General features: G+C 41.9%; 1 protein-coding gene across 1 annotated transcript in view; it reads left to right on the top strand.

Annotated features, from left to right (window-relative positions):
• Positions 1-24314, top strand: part of Tif-IA (RNA polymerase I-specific transcription initiation factor RRN3 homolog Tif-IA) — a 124605-nt gene that overhangs the window by 67184 nt on the left and 33107 nt on the right. The window contains exons 6-7 of the mRNA XM_080267289.1: positions 3862-4464; positions 11450-11570. Coding sequence (XP_080123415.1) covers positions 3862-4464; positions 11450-11570 — 724 coding nt within the window. The remainder of the gene's footprint in view (positions 1-3861; positions 4465-11449; positions 11571-24314) is intronic.

The raw sequence follows: 24314 nt of genomic DNA, 5'->3' as shown, positions 1-24314 counted from the left end.
GAAAGAAAAACAAGCAAAAGGAGTGAAAATGGCCAAGGATCGATTTAGTCTCCTCTTAATGTGCAGTGCCTCAGGTGACTAACTCATGAAGCCTGTGGTGATATACAAACATAAAAGACCAAGGGCATACAAAAAATGTGATATGGCAAAACTTAATGTCTACTGGGAGGAGACGTAGAAAAGCTACATGTCCATTGAGTTATTGAGAAAGTGGTTTGATGAGTGTGTTGTTAAAGATGCCGGAGAGTACTGTCGGAAGAAGAATCAAGCCTTCAAAGTGGTGCTGTTTCTAGACAGTGCCCTTAGTCATGCACAATTTCTAGTAGGACAACACCCCGGAGTTGAGATTGCTTTTCTGCCGTCTAATACAACCTCCAAATTACAACCGTTAGACCAAGAAACTATAGCAAATGCCAAGTTGTCGTACTACAAATACGTCCATGACAAGATGAGAAGTAGAACAGACAAACAAGAAGAGATGAAGGAAATAGCCAAAAATGTGAGCTGTAGTGAGGACAAGATAGAGGATCCTCCTCTTGTCGCCTCCCCTCACTCGGATGCCGCCATCTCCTTCACCTTCACTGCCCCACCTGACTCACCCACCACCTGCCCCTCCACCTCCACAGCCACACCTGACTCACCTGCTCCACCTGGCATACCTGCAACCCCTGCCATAATGACCATTGCTGCATTCTGGAAGAAATATAACATTTGACAAGCCATAAATTTCTTCATCAAAGCCTGGAATAATACAACATTGGTAACCGTTAAACACTCCTGGTCGGCACCCTTGCCACAACTCAAGTCTGCTGAGACGGAAAGAGAATGGCCTTCAGAATTAATGACTCAAGTCTTACAAGCTGTCTGCAGTATCGCAGCTCCAGGATTTGAAGAAGTAGCTCATGAAAAATTGGAAAAAATGCTGCGCAAAGACAGTGCTGACGACATCAAGGATCTAGTGGATGATGAAGATGGTGATAGTGGTGATGCAGCGAGTGATTCAGAAGAGCCTGAGCAGAGAAATGTGACGACACAGAAGCAGTCACTCCTACTGGTTGTCTGCTCCAGCCTTCATGACATGATTCAAGACAATGAGAGTGACTCAGGCAAAAGGGAGCAAATGATTGAACTTGTAAATCATATTTCAAGAAAATACCAGAAACAGTATCACTACCAAGTGAATACCCGCCAGCAGTCACTCATCACTCGCTTTCTTTCACAACGACGGCCAGCCAAGGAAGAACAGTAAAGAGGGGTTGAAGTAGATGAAGACATTGATGACATTTGGGACTTTCCTGAAGATTTTGAGTTTGTGGGGTTTGATGAAGTGTTGATGGAAGTGGGTGACCCTGGCGCGAGAGGCAGAAGTGGAGACGAGGCTGGTGAGGGATCAGGGTACACCGCAGTAGCCTCCATGCGCAAGCCTTGGGGCAATCATCACACTAAACACCTCAGTAACTCCTTTAAGGTGAGTTTTATATTACGATGATTTAGTGAGTGGTCTTATCATTTCAGCTAAAAAAAAGTAGCAATAGGAGGGCTTCAAATGGGAAAAATAGGTAAAAGTCCTGGGGTGGCGGCACCAATAAACCCTTTGTACATGTATTTTAATGTCACACAAATAACGTTTTTCCTAATAGCAATGTTTTTCTGGCATTAATTAGACGTTACTGGTGAGATCCTACTGTATGTCAAACTTCAGCTGGGTGGCAGAGGCTTTATTAGGCATTTTAGGTTTCGTGGTAAAGATCATCCTCCCCAACCCCATTGAATCCATGTATATGACCTTGCTTTGCGATTAATCATTATGCGATAGGTCTTCACACTATCTCATAACGAGACTGGACAGTACAGTGCTGGGTGGTAACCATATAACCAAATCACAGGGTGATGTTAAGCTGACTATGGTGCCCCTGTTAAACGGATGGAGAGAAGCAAATGTGATATCCATCCGGGAACCACACCTCTACACTTTTCTCTAGGATGAGGCACTGTCTGCCACAAAGGTACATCAGTTTGCTGCACGGGATGGTCCTGCGGGGGTAGTTTCTTGCCTGTGTTTGATGAGTCTGCTCGGGCAGATAGACTGAGGTAACTGAACAACAATGTCAGCAATGATATACAGTAATCCCTCAATTATCTGGACATCCCGTATCCGGACATGCTGTGTATGCGAGCATTAGGCCATGGCTTTATTATGTCAGTACAGTATCTGAAGTCTTTGTCTGTATCTGAACATAAACTTTTTGACCTGGTCAGTTGGGTGGCCTACAGATTCAAAAAATTGGTTGGGTGGCTGGCTGGCCTCTGGCCACACACTGATAATAGACCCTAACCCACCAGCTGAGCAAAATGCCTGTCTGCCTCCTCACCAAATGGTCAAAGTCGTCCAGCCGGCCTCTCAAGCCATGCACAGGTAATAGAACCTAACCACCAGCTGAGCGAAAATAGCCATCTGCCTCCCTACCGAATGGTTAGAGTTGCCTGGCTGGCCTCTCGAGCCGCACGCTGGTAATAGGACCTAACCCACCAGCTGAGCAAAAATGGCTGTCCATCTCCCTACCGAATGGTCAAAGTCGCCCGGCCTGCCTCTTGAGCTACTCACTGGTAATAAGACCTAACCCACCAGCTGAGCAAAAATGGCCGTCTGCCTCCCTACTGAATGGTCAAAGTTGCCTGGCCGGCTGTTAGAGACATGGCAGCATTGTGTTCAGTGGCTGGCACCGCGCGTCTCCACTCATTGTCCAGCTCCAAAGGTTAGAGGAGGAGGAGTTTTCCAACATTCCTTAAGTGATTACATTAGGCACTAGGCCATATGGGATTATTGTACACCAGCTACTGTACAGGCTAGCGAGTTATGACGTCTGTCTGCCATTCGCTGGGTGGTAAGTACAGTACAGTACTGGAGTTATTAAAAATCATTTTGCAACCTTCGTCTTCATTGATTTCATTGTGGATTTTTGTTGTTTATGCATTGTTTCCGTAGTGTCTAGCATTATATTATATTTTCCCATGTTTCTTTTGGTGTCTAAATAACTGAAAGACCGAAGAACACTGCTAAAACTAGGACGGGTACTGTACATATAGGTAGGGTTTGAATGGTATGGGTATTATTCCATATCCAGACATTGTCTGTGTCCGAATGTGACCAGTGGCTCTTTTATGTTTGATAATCAAGGGATCACCATATTTTCATTTTATTGCTGCAATTAGAAGATCTTAATGGTACGAAAAACCTGTCATTTGAAATGTTATGTATCGTATCTGTTAATAAAGGTTCCCACATGCTTGCATGCGTAGACCTTGGGCGCCTGATGACGACTCACCATGATTCTCAATCTTGGGCAGCCTTCTCCTGTCTGAAAGTCACACTCATTGATCCACAAGTTTAGCAGCTCACTACATAAGCTGAGGCATTGATATTACACAGCTTTCATTTTTTTTTCCCTTCAGTTTTTAGTAACTGGTAGTAAGTAATTAGCTAATTGTGGTACAATATTTGGTTTAGCTTTGAGTCATTAGAAAACATGTACCATTGTGAACCTCAGTATGAAGATTACTTAAGAGAAAGAATGGTGTAATTGTTGTTTGAATGTATGCATGTTAGGAAGGCTACATCTCATATCCCTGTTTCAAGAAGCTTCTCTGAACCTACATAATATCATCTGGAGGTAGTTTGAATGGAGTGAAAAATACATAATCTAGTTGAAATGGACAGGGGATTGAGGACTGAATTGGGGATAAAGAACTGAGCAGGGAATTGGTTGCCATTAAGAGAAAAGAACTACATGTGCCAGCATGATCAATTATATTGAAATGTGAATGTTACATAAATGTTAATAATGAGAATGACGTTTTCAGGAGATTGATGGAGGTGGTGATGGTGAGGCTGCATCAGCAAAAGACACAGAGCAACAAGTTGGGATGACTCATGAGTCTGGCAACACTCTTGATGTACTAATGACGCTGATGCTGCAGTATGTCCATGATACCTGTCATGGCAGCAAGGTGGTGAGAGGGGCTGCAGAGTCATTGGCAGAGAGTACTGTGGAATCAGGAGTGCTGAAATGCCGTCCTGGTGTAACCCAGACAAGTGCAGATGATGGCAGTAGAACAGGAGGGTGTGAGTGTGGTGGGACCCAGCATGATGTGGAGGCACTGAAGCAGTTGTTTGTAGATTTGAAAGAAATATTTTCACATATTGTCCTCAGTACCCATGCCTCCTCTCATGTTCAGTTTCTTGTGTTTTATCTTCTTGCCCTTCGCCCAGGGCTAGCCACTATATTTCTAGACTTTTTGCGAATAAAGAAATTTGAAAATCCTAATTGTACCCGTGATGTGAGAGGGAATGCTATGATGTATATAGGAAGCCTGCTGGCACGAGGCAAGTTTATTCCCTTCAGTCACGTCCACTCCTGCCTGGAGATCATCTGCGTATGGTGCAACAACTACCTTGACAAGCAGGTCAGTCTTACTCAACACTGTACTGATCTGGTGGTGCATTTTGTTGTGTTTTGTCTTTATACTAGTTTGTTGCATTTCTTTTTTTTTTCTTTTGGTATAATCCAGTGACCTCATTTGTATGTACTGTTGTTGGCATATATTTTGTGGTGTTTGTATTTGTATCTGTGTACATTTGGTATTAATTTATTAAGAAGAGAAGATGCAAAAGGAACTGTTTGTACAGTTCCTTCAAGTTTGTATTTTGTGCAGTAGTTTTGTGACCTCATGTAATAAGCCTTAAATAGCAGAGGGAAAGGCAGTCATCTATTATTTAATGGACTTTTATGGAATGCCATTGGTTATCAGATTATATTAGCCTGCATCCACATTACAGAGTGCAGTCATAGATGATGAAGATAGGCCAAATATGAGGTATTTCATAAACTAAATAGTATAATCCGACAGTAACCAGAATAAGATAAAGAACATGCCTCTAGAACTGAATGGGATAAAAGAAACCAGCTATCTTGATTTTTGTCAGTGAAATATCTCGTGTTCTTGTACCTGGTAATTACAGTTAGAGAGTTAACATGTAAGGCAGCACTGTTGTCTCCATACATATTTTAGTATTATTCAAAATGCAATATATTGATATATGTTTCAAGAAAAATGCTGTACTGAAATATATCAAAATCCAGTTTGTCAGCTTGCACCTTCCCTTCTGGCTGGAAGTTTTCTCTTAGTCAGTCATGTCTTAAAAGAAGAGTTACCATTCCTAGCCTTTTAACTATGCTGAATTGTATCTCTTGCATATCCAAGGTCTTTGAGTCTGTCCTTTGGAGGGAGATTTTGCAGCATGTTCTCATAATCTTTTTGACTGTCAGTATGAGTTCTGCTACAAACACTCCACTGACAATCTTCTCACTTTCCTCTTAGAATTTTGGTCATCCTCCCTGAGGTACGTTGCCATACATTGTCAAAACTTTTGTTATTGGACTTGACATCTCAAAGGCTTTCAGACGAGTCCATCACCAATCACTGATTTTCAGACAGTTCTCGTATAGTCCTCTCAGTAAATGAAAGTGGTAGCTGTCTGTAATTTCCAAACTGTCCACTATATTTTCTGTCCTGTCTGTCCCTTGATCTGCAGTCCTTTCTGGTCATTCTATAGCTGCTGCTATATATGGCCATTATTCTTCTTCTAAAGCTGGTAGTGGTTTTCCTTTGGGTTTTTTCCTTTCACCAACTCTCTTTTGTGTCTTCATTAATGACTCTGAGCTGTACATATAGCCCTATCAGCATTTATGCTGATGATTCCACCCTTCTCTTTTCCACTGGATTCATACAGTGTCTGTCATAGCAGTTATTTCAACAGTCAAAAACTTAGTTTTTGTATCTTTACCCCAACAGAATCTTCAAGAAAAGTACTTGTATTCCTTGATTTTCAGTAGCACATCTCAGTCCATTCTCATCTCCCATTATCCTTAGGATTCCCCTCTCTTAGAATATGTCATGGAAAGATCTATTCTAATATTCATTTCCTTGATATTTAAACCAACGCTTATTTTTCTTTTTTCTTATAACCATTGCTGACTTTGTAGAGGGGCAAAATGCTCTTATGTGAAATATAACCCTCACATGGAGTGATTCACCACATGTGGCACTTCTAAGCTGCATATACAGTAGTCGTTTGTCCATCTATGACTCTGTTTAGCGTTTTTCTCCATTGTTTTCTTGTATTCTTCTCCCTATGCTGTCACTGTTTCAGTGGTTTACTGCTCGTCTGAACTGTCTGTTTGCATCCCTCCACCATTACTGCAGCCATACATTACCCATCAGGCAGTACACCCTCAGTCATTTTCTGCCCACTTTTCCAATGCAGTGGTTGACCAGTAGTTGACCTGCATATGACTGATGGTATTTTATAACATAATTTATTTAGGCACTGTGAAATGAATGGATATGCAGTTGGCTTTCTTTTGATAAAATTCTTCCAGGAAAGGACAGATTTTTGCTTGTTTCCAGCCTTTGGTTTTCATTTTTTTTTTTTTCGTTAAAATGAAACACGCACGCACGCATACACTTTTATTTTTCAGCCATACGCAATGTTTTAAGAACATTTCATAGAAGTGCATCCAGTAGAAGTTGCCCACCCAAAAGAGTGACCAATTTATCGTACAAGACTGCAGTGTTACCATCATCCATCTTTCCATCAGTAGTAACCCAGCATTCATCTCACAAACAGTCCACTGTGCCAGCGCTATAATGCTGCTCCATTGTATCACAAATTAACTTACCTTATGAACGTGATTCTTCCAGTACATACAGTTTTTTTAAACTTAATCACAAAAAAAAAGGAGGGGAGGGGGGGACTCAGCAGAATGTCCAGATTTCTGCAGTGCACTGGGTTCACATATGCTTGATCCAGGGAACACTGCAAACAGCAGTAGCGACAACAACAACATATGACTTTTCATACTTGACAGCCAACTAGACTGTCAGAAAATTAGGTCTACTGATCCCCTAGTATGTCTTGTAGCTAGAGAATCATGCATTCTTAGCCAGACTTGACTATGGCTTCTCATCCTAACCTATCTATCTATCTATTGCCAGACGCCTCAATCCCTTTTGGGGTGGCCACAAACAAATCGCCTCCAAGTCGCCCTGTCCCCCGCCATTTCACTGCCCTGCTCCCAACTCACACCCCCCTCTCTCATATACCTCTCCACCCTATCCCTCCATCTCATCCTCGGCCTCCCCCTCCCTCTTCCCCCCTCCACCTCACTCACATACACTCTCTTCGTCAGTCTTTCACCCTCCATCCTCTCCACATGGCCAAACCACCTCAGTGTGTTCCTCATAACGCTTCCTATCACATCCACATCCACACCACAACGCTCCTTTATATCCTCATTCGTCAGCCTGTCTCTCCACGTGACTCCACAGGCTCCTCTTAAATAACTCATTTCCACTGCTCTCACTCTTGACTTGTGTCCTTCCAACAACGTCCAAGCTTCACTTCCGTACGTTAGAGTTGGTATCACAATACTGTCATGTGGTAACTTTTTCACTTCCATGCTCACTTCCCTGTTTCTTATCACTGCTTTCAAGGAACCAGCAACCTTTCTTCCCTGCTGTACCCTTTCAAGCACTTCACCCTCCAAAGCTCCATCCTTACTCATCACACTACCCAAATACTTAAACGTACTCACATTTTCCAATTCCTCACCATCCAACCTCGCTGTACATTCACTAACTTCACCTCTCTCAAAGACTCTTTACTCTTTACTCTTCCCTACATTCACCTTTAGGTTCCGTTTCTTACACACTCTCTCAAACTCATCCACCAAGCCTTGCAGCTCCCCTTCGTCTTCACTCAACAACACAGTATCATCTGCAAACAACAGTACAGGGAGTTTCCAAACACTATCCTCTCTCACCAGGGCCACTCCAACATCCACTACCCTACCTTGTACCTCTTTTATTACCCCATCCATGTACAGATTGAACAACCACGGAGACATGACACATCCCTGTTTCAAACCAACGTTCAAAGAGAAAAATTCACTTAGTTCACCATCCACACGCACTGCAGCCTTTGCACCATCGTACATACTCTTCACAGCATTCAACAACTTCCCATCTACTCCATATATTCTTAACACTTTCCACAATCCTTGTCTATCCACCCTGTCATATACTTTCTCCAAATCCATGAAAGCCGCATACAACTTCTTTCCCTTCTCTAGAAACTTTTCCACTAAAGATCTAAGAATGAATATCTGATCTACACAACCTCTTCCCATCCTAAATCCTTGCTGTTCTTCTCCAACTAATTTCTCTGTTCTTTCTCTAACTCTGTATATAAGTATCCTACCATACACTTTTCCTATTATACTAAGAAGACAAATGCCCCTATGATTACCACACACTTCTTTTTCCCCTTTTCCTTTGTACAAGGGAATAATTATACCTGACTTCCAATCCTCCGGGACTCTACCTTCCTCCCAGGCCAATCTGCACATCTTCCACATCCATTCTACTACTATCTCTCCCCCATGCTTCAGCATTTCACCACACACTCCATCAATTCCTGGGGCTTTCCCCGATTTAACTTTCTTCATTGCTTCCACAACTTCTATCCTACTGATTTCTTCCTGTCTTCTCACCTCCCTCCTTCTCCCAGCCATTCCCCAGCCACTCACACTCGCATTACTTCCATCCTCTACGTTCAACAATTCCTTAAAGTGTTCTCTCCATCTGCTCACTTTTTCTCCCTTCTCCACTAGTAATCTACCATTTTTATCTTTCACTCCCCTGCTAACTTCACTTCCACCCTGTCTTACTTTTCATTTCTCTCCAGAACATTTTCTTACAGTCCCTCCACTTTATACTCAAATTCCTTCCAAATTCCTCATCCACTTTCTTCTTACTCTCTCTTACTAATCTTTTCACCTCTTTCTTTCTTTCCACATATAACTCTCTCTTCCGCCTCTCAACTTCTTCCACGCCCCTATTTCTCATCCATTCATTGTATGCTTTCTTCTTTTGTTCCACAGCCTGTTTCACCTCTTCAGTCCACCACGCTGTTCCTTGCACCCCCCTCCGTCTTCTCTTCCTTCCACACACCACATCACATGCTGCACATATTTCTTCTGTAAATATCTTACACACATCTCCCATCTGCTCCAATTCATATTTGCCCAATCGTTCCTCCACTTCTCTCTTATACTCTGCCTTTTTCTCATCCTCTTGTAACCTTTCCACTCTCCTTGCAACTACTCCTTCCTCTCGTCTTTCCCTTCTTCTATTCCTCCATCTTACTTGCATCCTAATTCTGGCCACCACCAAGTAGTGGTCAGAAAGTCCACTCCCCCAACCTCTATACACTCTTGCATCCTTTACACATCTTCGCATCCTTTCATCCACACACACATAATCAATCATTGCCTTCCTTTCATTCAGTTCACCACCCACCCTTCTCATCACTCGCCATGTATACCTGTGGATCATTTTATGCCTGAAGAGGGTATTGGCTATCACCAACCCCCTCCCAGCACAAATGTCCACTAACGCACTCCCATTCTCATCTGTCTCATCAGGCACACCCCACTCACCAACTATTCCATCCACCTTCACATTACCAACTTTACCATTCATATCACCAATCAAAAACACTCTCTCATTCCTTCCAAACTTTTCCATGCACACTTCCACATTTGTCCAGAACTCTTCTCTCACTCTTCTAGCACGATCTTGCGTTGGCGCATACACACACACAATCGCCCACATTTGTATTCCAACTTTCAACTTTACCCACACAATCCTTGACCCAACTGATCCATACTGTCTTATGCTCTTCTTCCATCTTTTACTCACAACTATACATACTCCTTCCTTTGCCCTCTCATTCTCATCTACTCCTGCACATATACCCCATCCATACTCCCATTCTCTCACACTTTCTCCTCTCCATTTTGTTTCAGTTATTCCACATACATCCACTTTTGCACCCTCAAGCACCTGGACAATCTCTCTCTCTTTCACCTCATCATTCACTCCTCTTACATTCCATGTACCCATTACCTTGTCCTTTGTCCGGTCCTGGGTCGTCATCGTTTGGTCAGTCCTTGTCCGAGGCTTCTTGTTTGTTTTTTAGTTTGTTATTTTCCGGGGAGGGGCACTAACCTCCGCCAACCCTTTTAGTCGCCTTTTACGACAAGCAGGGATACTGGGGGAGTATTCTTGAAAACCCCCCTACCCCCAGGGGGTTACAGTACATCTCCCATGGGAGATGTTGTATGCTGATGATTTGATGTTGATTGCAGAGAACGAAAGGGAGGTTGAGGAAAGGTTTAGGAAGTGGAGAGATGTTATGGGGCACAAGGGCTTAAGGGTAAATGCAGATAAAACAAAAGTGATGATATCTAGGGTTGGTGGCGGTACTCTCAAAGACGAGGGAGAGTGGCCATGTGCAGAGTGTCACAAGGGCGTGGGAAGTAATTCCATCTTGTGCGATGTTTGTGATAAATGGGTGCACAAGAGATGTAGTGGTATCAGAGGTAGACTGCAAGATAATGCTGATTTTATACGTGTGGCGTGTCGGGGAGAGCAGGTGGAGATTGTCAGGCGTGAAAGGATTGAACTTGCTGGTGAATCTCTTGAGTGTGTGGAAGAGTTTTGTTATTTGTGAGACATGTTGTGTGCTGGAGGTGGGGCTGGAGCTAGCTCTGTGGCTAGGGTGAGAAGTGGTTGGAAGAAGTTCAGGGAGCTGTTGCTTCTTCTGACATTGAGAGGGCTCTCCCTACGTGCTAAGGGGTCTTTGTATACAGCATGTTTTAGGAGTGTAATACTGTATGGTAATGAGACCTGGGCAGTAAAGGAGGAGGATATTTGCCGGCTCAGACATACAAAAATGACAATGATTAGGTGGATGTGTAGTGCGTCTCTGTGTGCAAGGTCTGGGGGAGCTGGGTTTACGATGGAAGAGTTGAGAGATAGGATGGGACTGGAGTGTAATGGTGTTGTGATGAGGAGAGGTAGATTGAGATGGTTTGGACATGTGGAGAGGATGGGGGATGATAATTGGGTGAGGAAGGTGAGAAGTGTTAATATTGGGGGCTGCAATGGATCGTGCAGCATGGAGCGCCACCATTAGGTGACCAAGGCCGATGCATGCAAGCATGTTGGAGCCTTTAAAAAACGAAATGAAACAAAATGAACGTTACAATACATAGTTTTATGTAACTCCATAATAGGATAGGTCGTTTGTTGCAGGTGGAATCATTAATGAGTCAGAAAAGAGAAACAGAAATATCCAGAAATGGTTATGTCAGAGTCACAAGTTAGTAGACATACAAGTAAGAGTGCTTCACGTGTATTATCAGAGAGGGACACATAAAAGTTTTCATAATCTGTTGGTACCTTGCTGTGAATAACTAGACTTGAGCAGATAGACAGAAAGATCACTAGATACAGCACCTAACCATTCATTATCCCTCTGCAGGAAGAAACCCGTGCTAGGAACTACGAGGACATCGTGCTTCATGCTCCCTTTTATTTTGCCTGCCAGACTATCTTCTATGTCTTCACCTTCAGGTACCGAGACTACTCAGAAAACACCAAAAGTAAGTTCCACACATCCTTTGTCATCTCATTGCAGGGTGACATGATATGTTTGTCGCAGTGAATACTGTAGCTATTTCATGTCTTTATATCAGCTTGTCTTCTTTTCTTTTAATTTTTTTTTTTCTTCCCCCTCCCCCTCCATATGCTCTTTCTTATTCATTTCCAGACTCACATTCAGTCCCATACTGCCTTCCCTACATAATTCTTGTGTCTTTCTACTTTGCTGTTCGTACTATGTGTGCAGTTTTGGACCCTGAAGTTAATGAAGCATTTTAGGTATAAATTTAGATGAATGAGACTGTGTGGTGTCATATGTTGGTACAAGGCTGGGGAGGAGTGTTTGACCTCTGACAGGGCTTTCTAGAAAGTGCTAGGAGAGCGCCAGAAGAGAACATTAATGGACATTGAAGGACATACCAAGAACGGAAGTTTTGCTTTAGTTAATCCTATTGTAAGCACAAAGAAGCTCACAAATACACATGTACATGGTGTATGGAAACAGAGTTGATGAAAATGGTCTGCTTGATTATTTGCATGTAGAGAGAAGGATGCATGGAAATCACTTTGACATGGTGGTGAAAGGACAATGTGGTAGTTCATCTATCATATGATTGTATTATGCAAGGTAAAACTGTGATGAGTGTTGTCGTTAAAAGGAAAGAAGAGTATTCAGGGTGAAGCACTGAAAGTGGAGAAGCTGAGAATTACAGCAGTGGCAAATAAATAGGAGCTAAAAATTAAGAGTTGCTAAATTGGGAGCATATGGATTTGGAAAACTTGTGGTGTGTATACATGTGTGTGATGTAGTGAGGGTAGCAGTTAGTAAGAAAGGAGCATCTTGGTGGGATGTATAGGTTGAGATTGTAGTGCAAAAGTAAAATTGGTTATATTGGATGCAAGAAAGGGATTCAAATGAGAGGAGAGAAAATATTGAGAGTAAGGAACACATAAAGAGATTAGCAAAGGGAGAGGGAGATAAAAAGGGGGTAAGTGATGATCTTGGAAGAAAAATATGAAACTTTTTAGGAAAGAAATGTGAAAATGTACAGTTGAAAGTAGAGAAATGTGCAAATGTGTGAAGGATAAGAGGGGAAATAAGAAGCAGATGGAAATAATACTTTGAAAGGCTAATGAATGTCAATTGTGAAAGCAGAGCAGTAGTAAACATGTTTGGTTTTGGTGTTCCACAGAAAAGAAATGTAGGGAAATGTGACACTGGCTGAAATGAAGAAGCTGTGGAATGGGAAGGCATCAGGTGTTGATGAGATGTATATAGAGTTAATGAAGTTTAATGGAGAGATTGGAATGAAGTGTTTGTTGGAAGTATGTAAGAAAAGTTTGGTGAATTGAACTGAATGGTATCATTGGAGTGGAAGAAGGTTTTGATTTTTTGCTCAGCACAAAAATGAAGGTGATGTCAGGTGGTGGCAGCCATCATCCACTCACTTGATGTAGTGCTGCATACTTTTCCTTCCCCTTCCTCATTCTACCCTGTGTCATCCCCCCTCTCGTCTTGTGTGTTCTTTTCCTTCATGTCAGTTTCTTTTACTCTTCTTTCTACTTGAGGTAGCTTTACACTGAGTGACAAGCCAAATGGTTTCCTGTGACCCAGGAATTGATTTACAATGGTGGGTTGTAACCATAAAACCCAAGACTTGGGATGAGACCGTAGAGTGTGATCTCAAGGATAAGGTGCTGAATAGGGAGGTTGCCAGAGATTGAGCAACAAGAAGAACTGCTATTAGGTCATCAAGGCTGACACATGCAAGCATGTTAGAGTTTTCATAAACTATACAGTGTATACAGGTACCAGGAACTGCAGATTATCAGCATAATGCTAGACAAAATATCTTACCAGCATAATGCTAGGAACAAAATATCTTACCAGCATTTATTGGTGAATATTCCTGTACAGTAATCCCTCCAATATCCGACGTAATAGAGCCATAGGCATGTCTGGATAGTGGTCCTGTCCGGATATTCGGCCCCAGCCTTCTGGACTTGTAATTATGGACCCTAACTCAGAAAAACACCTATACAACTCCCTCTGGACATGCATAGCACCTATTTAAGACCCAAATCACACCAATAAGGGACATAAAAGACTGAAATAAATGCAAATGAAGCATAAAATGAGGTTTTTGAGGTAGGTTCATACAGTATTAAACATTCTGGGTACTTACAAGTCCCTGGCTCCTGGACTGGAAGTTATGGACCCTAACCTAGCCTGACTCAGAAAAACACCTATACAACTCCCTCTGGACATGCATAGCACCTATTTAAGACCCAAATCACACCAATAAGGGACATAAAAGACTGAAATAAATGCAAAAGAAGCATAAAATGAGGTTTTTGAGGTAGGTTCATACAATATTAAACATTCTGGGTACTTACAAATCCCTGGCTCCTGGACTGGTAGTTATGGACCCTAACCTAGCCTAACTCTGAAAACACTTCCCTACTGCAGATGCATAACACCTAAGACACAGCATATTCACACCAATAAGGGACATAAAAGAGTGAAATGAGGTGTTTGAGGTAAGTATTGTATGGAAAATACAGTAGAGTACAGTATGAAACATTCTGCCTACTGACAGCAAGTCCATGGCCATCTCGATGAATAACCACCTCCTCTCAGACTCTGTCAGTAAGAAGGATTTTCTGAAGCACTTGCTGTACACTGTTCATGAAGTCTTGCACTGAACTTAGTCATTCGCACTGAGAATTCCATTCTCTTCACTCTGCGCACTCTTGTCTTACTTGCGCTCCATTTTACCTTAATGAAATAAGTGTTTGCACTCTGGACTTTAAGTCTTTCCACTCTTAAAACCATTTTCTAAACCAAAAACACTCGTTAATTTATGTTACAGTGGGGAGGATGCAGGGGCGCTCTAGCGGATGTCGGAGGAATGACGCGCCACAACAAAACTGTCCTGCACCCCGCATGCCAAGTTCAAATTACGGGCGGGAAAAAATCTCTCTCTCTCTCTCTCTCTCTCTCTCCCCCCCCCCCCCAAATTTTTTGCGGTTTTCGGACCATTTTGGGAATATTGGATCCCGGGACGATTATGTCCAGTTAGTGGGGATGTTCAGATAGTGGGCGTCCGGATATTAGAGGGATTACTTTTATTTTGTATTTCATTTTCATTATTATGGTATATAGCTGCAAACTACAGTACTAGGTTATTTTTTGAAAATAGAAATTAAAAACTGAATGTGCTTGCCTTAAAAAAGAGAAAATTAATAGTTGTTGTTAGCTGCATCCTCAAACAGGCCAAAAGCTAAAATATTGAGAATTGAAATATAGTATTAATTCTCTCAGCAGCTGTGGCTCAGTGGGTTAGAGCGCCCTGACCGGAGGATCGGAGGTTCAAGTCCACCCAAGGGTTATGGGTAGACAGCAGGAAGGGCATTCGGTCATAAAGTGCTACACTCTCCAAAACCTAAGTCCTCTACCCAGGGGCAACGTCTTAGCCCTTATCGGGGGGGGGGGGGGGGGAGCTATCCTGTCATCACTGTTTAATTTTGTGTATCATTTTATCTATGAAAACCATGGTGGTGGGTCCTAAACAATTTCATGTTGGCCACATGGCAAACAATCAACTTAGTTGCCAGAGGATCTTATGAGTAATTGGTAATTGTTCATACTTCGGTACCCTCCCGTCCAGTACGATATTTTTGTCAGACATTACTACCGTACTGGACTAAATCTGTACTGGACAAACAACAGACCTTATGGGAAAAATGAATAATGTAAGACCATCCTTGAAAAAGTCCCCTCAAAATTCAACTTAACCACATTTTTACACAACTAAGACTTTAGACCCCCTGGAGGAGGACCTTCAGGATCATGAGGAGGCCTCTCTGCCTCAACTTCTGTCATAAATCATAAAGCTTGGGTGCATTCACATGACAGCAGTACTGCAATTTGATTGGCACACATCACGAGTCACAAGGAAGGCGTGCTGGACTGGCGCGGCAGTACAAGGGAAACATTCTTCAGTGTTGGCCATCTTCTTGCATGCACGTGGGTAGCAGTACTGGATGCAGCACGTCAGTACTAGAGAAGAGCTCCTTGGATTTGGCCCACCTTGCGCAGCCGATCTATACTAGCCTAACAAATCCACACTGTAGTAATAAATTATTTTATTTATTTACGGTAAGACCTCACTATAATGAGGTAATTGGGGCCCAAACCATTCCGAAAAATGTGAAATTCCAATAAAAGCAATATCTGAACTTCCCCCTGCTAATCCGGACTTTTTCCAATATATCAGACATTAGTCTGGATCGCACCAACGGTTTTTAAACTGTTTTGACTGCCATTCCGATACTGTAGTGTGTTGTAACTTCACTACATTAATCAAATGGTATAATATATATAATAATACTGTACTATACACTGATAAGCATGTCTTTTATTTATCTTATTGTGGTGAACATAGCTGAAGTGGTCAGGCAGTTCAGATTGCTTCTAGTTTTATTGGACTTTTTCCAATATATAGGAATTTAGTCTGGTAGCTCCTTGAGTCTGATAAAAGCGAATTCTGGTCTACTGAAGTCCGGTATATCAAGGTTTTACTGTATTTATTTATTTTTTTTGCCGACTGTACTGGATGCGAATAGTTCTGGACAAATACGTACTGGACGCGAGGGTATTGTATATGAAGTCTGACTGTTCGTTTAAATGATGGCTACAGTAATTATGTTGATTTTAGTGGTATGATAAATTACCAAATTCCATCTTATAGACAGGACAGCAGTTCATGTAAAAATTTATAGTGGTGACCACTTTTATTGATGCAGCAGAAATGCACAGGTATACCCCAGTTTAACGATGCAGTTGATTAAGTAAAAACCCATTGATAGGCGGGGTATCTTATCTCGGGGTAGATAAACGTAAGGTACTGTATAGGTATGCATTTTTGAGCCCTGGGTTTCCCCCCTAACCAAGCTCTAAACCCACCCAAATGAGCCCAAAAATAAGTTTAAAGCCTATCTAAATCGCCTGACAGCTGTAAAAGACGCTAACCTAAGCCTAACACCTGTAAATAACTCACTAAAACAACAAATAAAATCTGAAAATTGTCGAATGTAAGTCTGGATAAGATAAAGCTTAGTAAACTGTACCCCAGATTGACATTGTTCACCCCACCTGTGGCTGAAACACATTAATCAAAGTCTAAAAACAATTTGTAAATCAACCCAAACACACAGCTTTAGTCTAAAATATCATCAAAATCGTTTTTTTAACAATCAAAACCCATCGTTAAACCGGGGTTTGGCCATCTTTAGGTGGGGTATGGTGGTGTTTCTACCCCCATTGTTATGCCGGGGTATCACATATAGGGGTATAGTATATTACGGTATACATGTATTTCTTCCATCAGAAGAAACTGTCAGAAACTCTCGGTATTTACATTTAGGGGTATGGACATACAACTCCATTGAATAACTTCATCCCTGATTCCAAACGGTATTTACTGTATTTCGTGTCTGAAGAAAACTTTTTAGCTACTTTCCCCCCCCCCCCCCTATCATTGGAAATCTTATATGTTTGAACATTGACATATTTACAAGATCTGGTAAGGAGTTGAAGATTCATATAATAAAAGACAAGCTTTCTCAGGGACTGACTCATTGCAGTCTGCCAGTGTCATCTGTTTTGGCTGGAAGATTATGTCACTTCACAGTAGTACAAGGTGGGATGCAAGAAGACTAATAATTCATTAAGCCACGTATGCAAGTATAGTAATCAACATAAGGACATACAGACAGGTTATTGCAAATTATCATAGAAGTCCATATAAAAGTATATTAACACTGTTGTTCTTATCCAGTTTGCTGCTGATTTTGAGGGCAAATATCAGAATCAGTTTGGTATTGTCAAAAACATCAAAATCGGCAATACAGTATATCGGTTCAGCATATCGGTTTTGTTGCAGCACTAGAAATCATAAAACCTCCTGGCAGATACACCAGGCATTTCTTTACAACTTTATATGCAAAGATTTTTCAAAAATTGAAAAAAATAATAATAATAATAATAATAATCCTGGTATCAGCATATGGGATAGGAGTTTATGTAGAAGTTTTGGCACTTTTGAGGTTAAAAAGGCTAGTTATACATTGAATATGAGTGGTATTTTGAGCCAGCTTTGCACCATTGATCAACTTGATCCAGTGTAATGGCATCCTTTGAGGCAAGTAAAGAATATGTTGGTAATATTTTCTATGTATCCGAGGATACCAGCAGAACTAGGGATATATAAAATCTTAAGAACAAAAACCATAGGGATTATGATAACTAAGGCTGCTTCAGTAACAGCATCAGCATATGCATTAACAGCATAAACATACATTTAATTCTCAGAGCTTAAACTGGCACGTGGACTGAACCTGGAGCGTTTAGTACTGAGCCGACTTAACCCCTGCGAATGTGTGCTGCCCCAGTGGTGAGCAACTTTGCTGCTGTGACGCGGAGGTTCCAGCTGGCATATTGCTACACCATCATGGAGAACAATAAGCGGCTGGGCATCCCATCTGCGAGACTACAAGATGATTATACTGTTAAGACTACCCTCGACTCCTTCTTTCCATTTGACCCTTATCTGCTTCTCAGGTACAGCATTATTGTATATGTAGCTCATGTATGTGAAGTAGGTTGAAGTACAGTTTCATTACAGTGATGCCTTGTACATATAATTTATTTCAAGAGAAGTGATTACTACTAGGTGGAAGGTGGTAGGTGGGGGCACTCACCATCCTCTCACTTGATGTAGTGCAGCTCTCAGGTTGCTGCCCTTTCCTTTCTTCATTCCTCTTCCGTGTGTTTTTCCTTCTCTCTTTCCCCTTCTGTCTGAGGGTGACTCTACATTGTGTGACAGCCAGATGGTTTCCTGTACACCAGGAAACCATTTACTACACTGGATGGTAACCATATAACCAGACTACGGTGCCTCATGGTTTAGTGGGTAATTAAGGCACTCCATCCACATTGAGCCTGTGTAGGATTATATCCAAGGGGCGATTGGGGTTTATTGCTCACATATTGCCACTCAGGGATGAGTGAGGCTGGTCACTCATCTTGAATGTCAGGACCAACTTGCCTACCCCCAGGCTTCTACATTCCTCATGGGGCAACACAAGATTAAATGTTGTATATATGTATGTATGTATGTATGTATGGAAAATTAGATATCCATGTTCGTTCATTCAAAGTTGAAGGCCTTATAATCCTGTAAAATAATGGACCATCAGAAGAGTTAGAAAAATGATACTGTATGTAGCTATGTCATGACTGAGAAGGATATGGTAAACCTCTACCAGTGAATGAACTACAAATCTTTAAAGACTCACCATTGTTTAATACATTTGGTATGACCAGCCATTGCTTAATAAATTTGGTAATTAATTTTAGGTAACAGTGGATGGGTTTATTCATCAGAGAAAAACTTAATGATGAAAAGTGGTGAAAAGGTTTAGTCAGACAATGGTTACTGTTGAAAGTCAGTATCGCTTCTCGTGTGTGCGTGTGCGCACATGCACATATGTGATGCACACGTGCATGTGCATGCATATGCGTGATTGTGTTTGCATGCATGTGTGTGTGTGTGTGTGTGTGCGTGCACACGTGCGCTCGTTCGTGCATGCGTGCTTTTGTATGTGTGTTATATCATTATCTTATTGTTTATAAAAGCTGCAGCATGCTTGCATGCATCAGCCTTGGTTACTTAACCCCTAAATACCGCAATTCGATCTAGCTCGTCTGTCACTGGAGCCGCAATTAGGGGGTGTTTTTTCAACTTTCACCAAGGGGAAAATCAATATGTTCTAGCTAGAGAGGAAGAATTTACACACCTGACAGCACAATCGGCACTCCCCTAGGCCTAATGGTTACCGCACAATCGAGTCAAATTTGAAAAAAAAATAAAGTAGGTACCCCAAAATTTTTGAAAGCCCCCATAGTTTTGATAATTAACTATTGCTATTACTGAAATAGGTCATTGCAAATATCATATATCACACCAAGCCCGAGAACAGGTGTTTTGGGGTGTGGGGGAGATTACTTGCTTTTGGGGAGATAAAGTACCCTGTGAAGAGAAGGTTTATAGGTATGGAGGTTGGATAAAACCATCTTTTCTTATCAAAGTAAGGCACTTTAGTTTGTTCTTGACCAACTACTATGAAAACAGATGTGTTTGTACGTGTGGGGAGATAAAATTCGATCAGGGAGAAGGCCCACAACGAGTACAGTGAACCTTGGGAGATCATTTACAGTAACAACCAGTTTGGCTAGTTGAAACAAAATCTGTGTGATTTAGCATATCAACCATGCAAGCAGGTGTGTTTGCAGGTGTGAGGAAATAATTCATGTATGGGGAGTAATCCTGCAGTGCCTCATGGTACTTCAGAAACTTCTCAGAAACAGCAAATGTTTATATTCCCATGAAGGGAAGTAGAATATTGTTCAATATTGTTGCAGATGCATGCAAAGGAAAAGGGAAAATGTAACTGTCTTTACTATATCGAGGTGGAGGGTTGGTGGTGGGCGGATGGGACTGGGTGGTAGTGAGGGGGCTGGGGCTCAGATGCCTGTGATTGCATGTGTTTGCATGTATAGAATAGTATACAGAGAAGCATTTATTGTGTTCAGGTACGGAAAGGCACAGGAAAAAAAATATAAAATCAGGGAGGCCATACGTATAAAGAGGATGTACATGTGTTGGAGGTGGGGGGAGGGGGGCATGGGGGAGAGCAAGCCAAGCTGCGTGCTTGCCATCACACGATGGTTTACTGGGGGTAGGAGGGTAGTATGGGGCTGAAAGGGAGGGAGGGGGTAGGGTAGGTAGAAGTATACAAGGTAGGGGGGGAAGGTGGGGGGGGCTGGAGGGAGATGGAATGGGCCTCGTGGTTGGGGGAGGGGTAAACTTCGACTAACAACGTCCTATTGGGGCGTACAGAAGGGTGGGAGGGTCTTCAGAGAGGTTATTACGTGACAGATGACAAAACATTCAGGCAATGGGTGGTCTGAGAAGGGGGGGTGACCCCCCCTGCCCCCAGAGTGGCCGGATCACCCAACCCGAGGCCGGAGGGGTTAGTTCTCATTGGCTTGAAGGGATATACACCACAATCGGGGCAGAGCAATGTGCAGGCAGTTTTTTTTGCAAGGCGCGCTAAATTGATGTGATTCGGCTGAGAGGGCTAAAGTGGTCAACACTTACATTGACGTGCTTCGGTATTTAGGAGTTAATGGTGACTCAGCCTGCTGCTTGGTCTCTGACAGCCTCCCTGTTCAGTGCCCTATCCCTGAGGCCACACTCTATGGCCCCATTCCAGGTCTTTTTAGGTTTACCACCCACAACCCTACCCTTGACATTCACATCTCTCACCATCCACACACAGCTGTCATCCTTCACCCTCTCAGCATACTCAAACCATATCAGTCTACTATTCTCATCACAGCACCAATGCTGTAGATCCTCGCTTTAATGGATCTCATTAGACCATATATCAGATTTAACGGACACTTCAGAGGCCACTGAACTTCTGTCGGTTAAAACAAACAGTGTCTTCTAACTAGTGTGCATTGGATATTAGTACAAAACATATGTTCCCAACCTGTTTTACTCCAACCTGGTCTGAAATTGCCCTTTCCTCATTGTGATTCCCTAGTTGTAATAGCAGACTAGTAATATTGTACTAGTTATGAAGAAGTGCATTGACAAGGATTTGAAATAGGCTGCAAGAAGCAAAATTATAGCCACGTTAGTGTAATATGGGTATAGTTTTTACTTTTAGTACCAGAATATTCTGTTGTACTCATTTATTTTCGGACATGTTCTTGAAATCCCACATCAGAGGGGGACCATAGGTTATAAAGAACTGTCACCTTTGTTGGATCAGGTTTTCTCCCATTTAATCTGTAATAGCTAGGGTCCACTGTACATTCAAGTCCCATCCTTCCTCTGTGCTCTTCAGCTGCAATCCTAGGCCTTCCCCTCCCCCCACAGTACTCACATTCAAGTGTACATTACACATCTGTTCATTGTCCTTTAAGTACTTTTAAGCCCATAAATATCCTCTTCCTGTACTGTTCAGGTCTCACTACTGTTGAGCATAGATCTCCTTAATACATGCTGCATACTGTATATATTTATATGTGACCAAATATTCAAAGTTATAAAAATTCTGAGAGAACAGTTATTTGAGCTTATTCCAGTTTATGACCTGCTGAATGCCATGTTAACACTGTTTTACAGTACTCTACTATACCGTGTATCTTTTGTTGACTACATTTATGTGATCAGAAGAGTCCAGTTCATGCAGTTAATAATGTCCCTCAGGTCTAAACGGTACATCATCAGCCACTACCGAGAGTTCGACGGTCTTCCCGAGGATGAAGAGAAAGACCAGCATGGGGTTTCCACTAGGGGCCATGAGGAGGAGAACCTAGTCACCGTGAAGCGTCACCCCAGTCATTCAACTTCTCCTACAGTACCTCCCGGGCTACCAGAAAATGGCCTGGTGAGAATATGGCCTTAGATGTCATCACACCACCAGGCCTTATGTTATGATAGTCGTGGGAGTCATTGCATAGGTAGCTCATCAGTGATTGTGGTCTGGGATTCACCATGGGCCAAGTTCATCACCTCATCATTTATTTATTTTTGTGTTAAGTAAATGTTAGAGTACATCAGAAATTCTCTGACTGTGCAGGGGTGGTGTCATATTAGTATAGGATGAATGAGAAGTTGGGATAAAATGCACTCAGCAGTGGACTGTCTTTAATTTTGACAAAATATTAGCATATGAAAATAATGGTTAATTTCTTTTTTTTATTTCTAATAGCTATAGAACATCTCACTGTTAGTGAACAGAAAGAAATTAAGATTCTTTCTTATTAATACAGTAACATTATTATTATTATTATTATTAATTATTATTACTGTATTATTAGTATTGTTATTATTATTATGTCATTTATATAATTATTATCAGTGGTTCATATTATTGTTCGCTCTACTTTAGTATTAATATTTGGGGGCGCTCACCATCCACTCACTCGATTTAGTGCTGCTCTCGGGTGTCTGCCCTTTCCTCTCCATCCTTCTTTCCTTCCATTCTCTTCTGTCTTTCTTTCCTTCATTCTTTCCTTGTCCTTCTGCCTACGGGTGACTTTTACACTCCCCATCTGTCTTTCTTTCCTTCATTCTTTCCCTCTTCCTTCCCAGCCTGTGGGTGACTCTACACTGAGTGACAAGCCAAATGGTTTCCCTGTACACCAAGAAAGCATTTACTACACTGGGTGGTAACCATATAACCAGATTTTTTGGCGCCTAGTGGTTTTGGTGGGTAATTATTGTTCTCCAGTCGGATTGAGCCGGTGAAGGTTTATATCCAAGGGAGTGGGGTGGGGTTGATTGCTCATGTAATACCACTCAGGGATGAGTGAGGCTGGTCACTCTCATCTTAAATGTCAGGACCAACTGCCTAGCCCCGGGCTCCTACGCTCCCTCATGGGGCAGTGTAGGATTGGATGATGGATCATAGATTTAATTCATGTTGACTGTAACCACCTTTGCAGAATGGATTATGAAAGGTGACTGCTCTCCTACTCTTTTGTTATGATTTTTTGTACAAGGAGAATAGGGTAGGAGTGGATTTTTGCCCATTATTCTTGCACCACATTAGCCTCCTGTTGCTGCCTGTAGGGATCATATGGATATATATATTTTTTAATCCTGTGAAGTCCGGGGGATAGGACAGCCATAATCAGCCATTCACTGGTTTGTTTTAAGGTTTAGCTTCTGGGACCATGGCTGCATTGCTTTAATGTCTTTTTACCAGTGCTTTTCAACACTTGCCTGCAAGCCTTGACACATTCAGTGTGGACCATCATGATTGGGAGCTAGCAATGCACTTTTCAGTAAATGGTCAGCACTGGAGCCAAGTTGCTCCAAGTCATATGAGGGTAGTGACACTCTTTCAGTAGATGGTACTCAACTAAGTCTCTCCAAAGTCACATGAGTGGTAGGGACAAGCTTTTCAGTAGATGGTACTCGGCCAGTCATCACCAAGTCACGTGAGGGTAGTGGCATGCTTTTAGTGTACTGTACAGGTATACCTCAATATACTATACCCTTAGATGCTATACCCACGGCTTAACGATGGGAGTAGAAATACCACCATACCCTGCCTAACGATGGCCAAATCCTGGTTTTCATGATGGGTTTTTATTTTTTGTACCCACTTTTGATGATGTTTTAGACTAAAATTGTGTGTTTAGGATGATTTATAAACTGTTTATAGACTTAGATTAATGAGTTTTACCCATAGGTGGGGTGAACATTGTCATTTTGGGGTACAGCTTTACTAAACTTGATTTTTTCCAGACATATTTGATGATTTTTCAGATTTTATTTTTTGGTTTTAGTGAGTTATTTACTGGTGTTAGGCATAGGTTAGCTTCTTTTACAGCTGTTAGGTCATTTAGATTGACTTTAAACTTGTTTTTGGACTCATTTGAGTGGGTTTAGGACTCTGGTTGGGGGTAAACCCAAGGTCTCAGAAATGCATCCATATACATTACATGTTAAATATACCCTGAGATACAATACCCTGTCTAATCGATGAGTTTTTACTTAACCAGTTGCATCCGTTAAACTGGGAATTGTAGACTATATGTGTATGATATTCAGCCAAGTTGCTGCAAGTCACCTGGGGGTAGTGACAGGCTTTTC

The sequence above is a fragment of the Coenobita brevimanus genome, chromosome 23 (genome assembly GCF_032717465.1).
Source record: "Coenobita brevimanus isolate Jiangsu-jjx chromosome 23, ASM3271746v2, whole genome shotgun sequence".
Taxonomy (NCBI): domain Eukaryota; kingdom Metazoa; phylum Arthropoda; class Malacostraca; order Decapoda; family Coenobitidae; genus Coenobita; species Coenobita brevimanus.
This window is presented reverse-complemented; position numbering and strand designations above follow the sequence as displayed.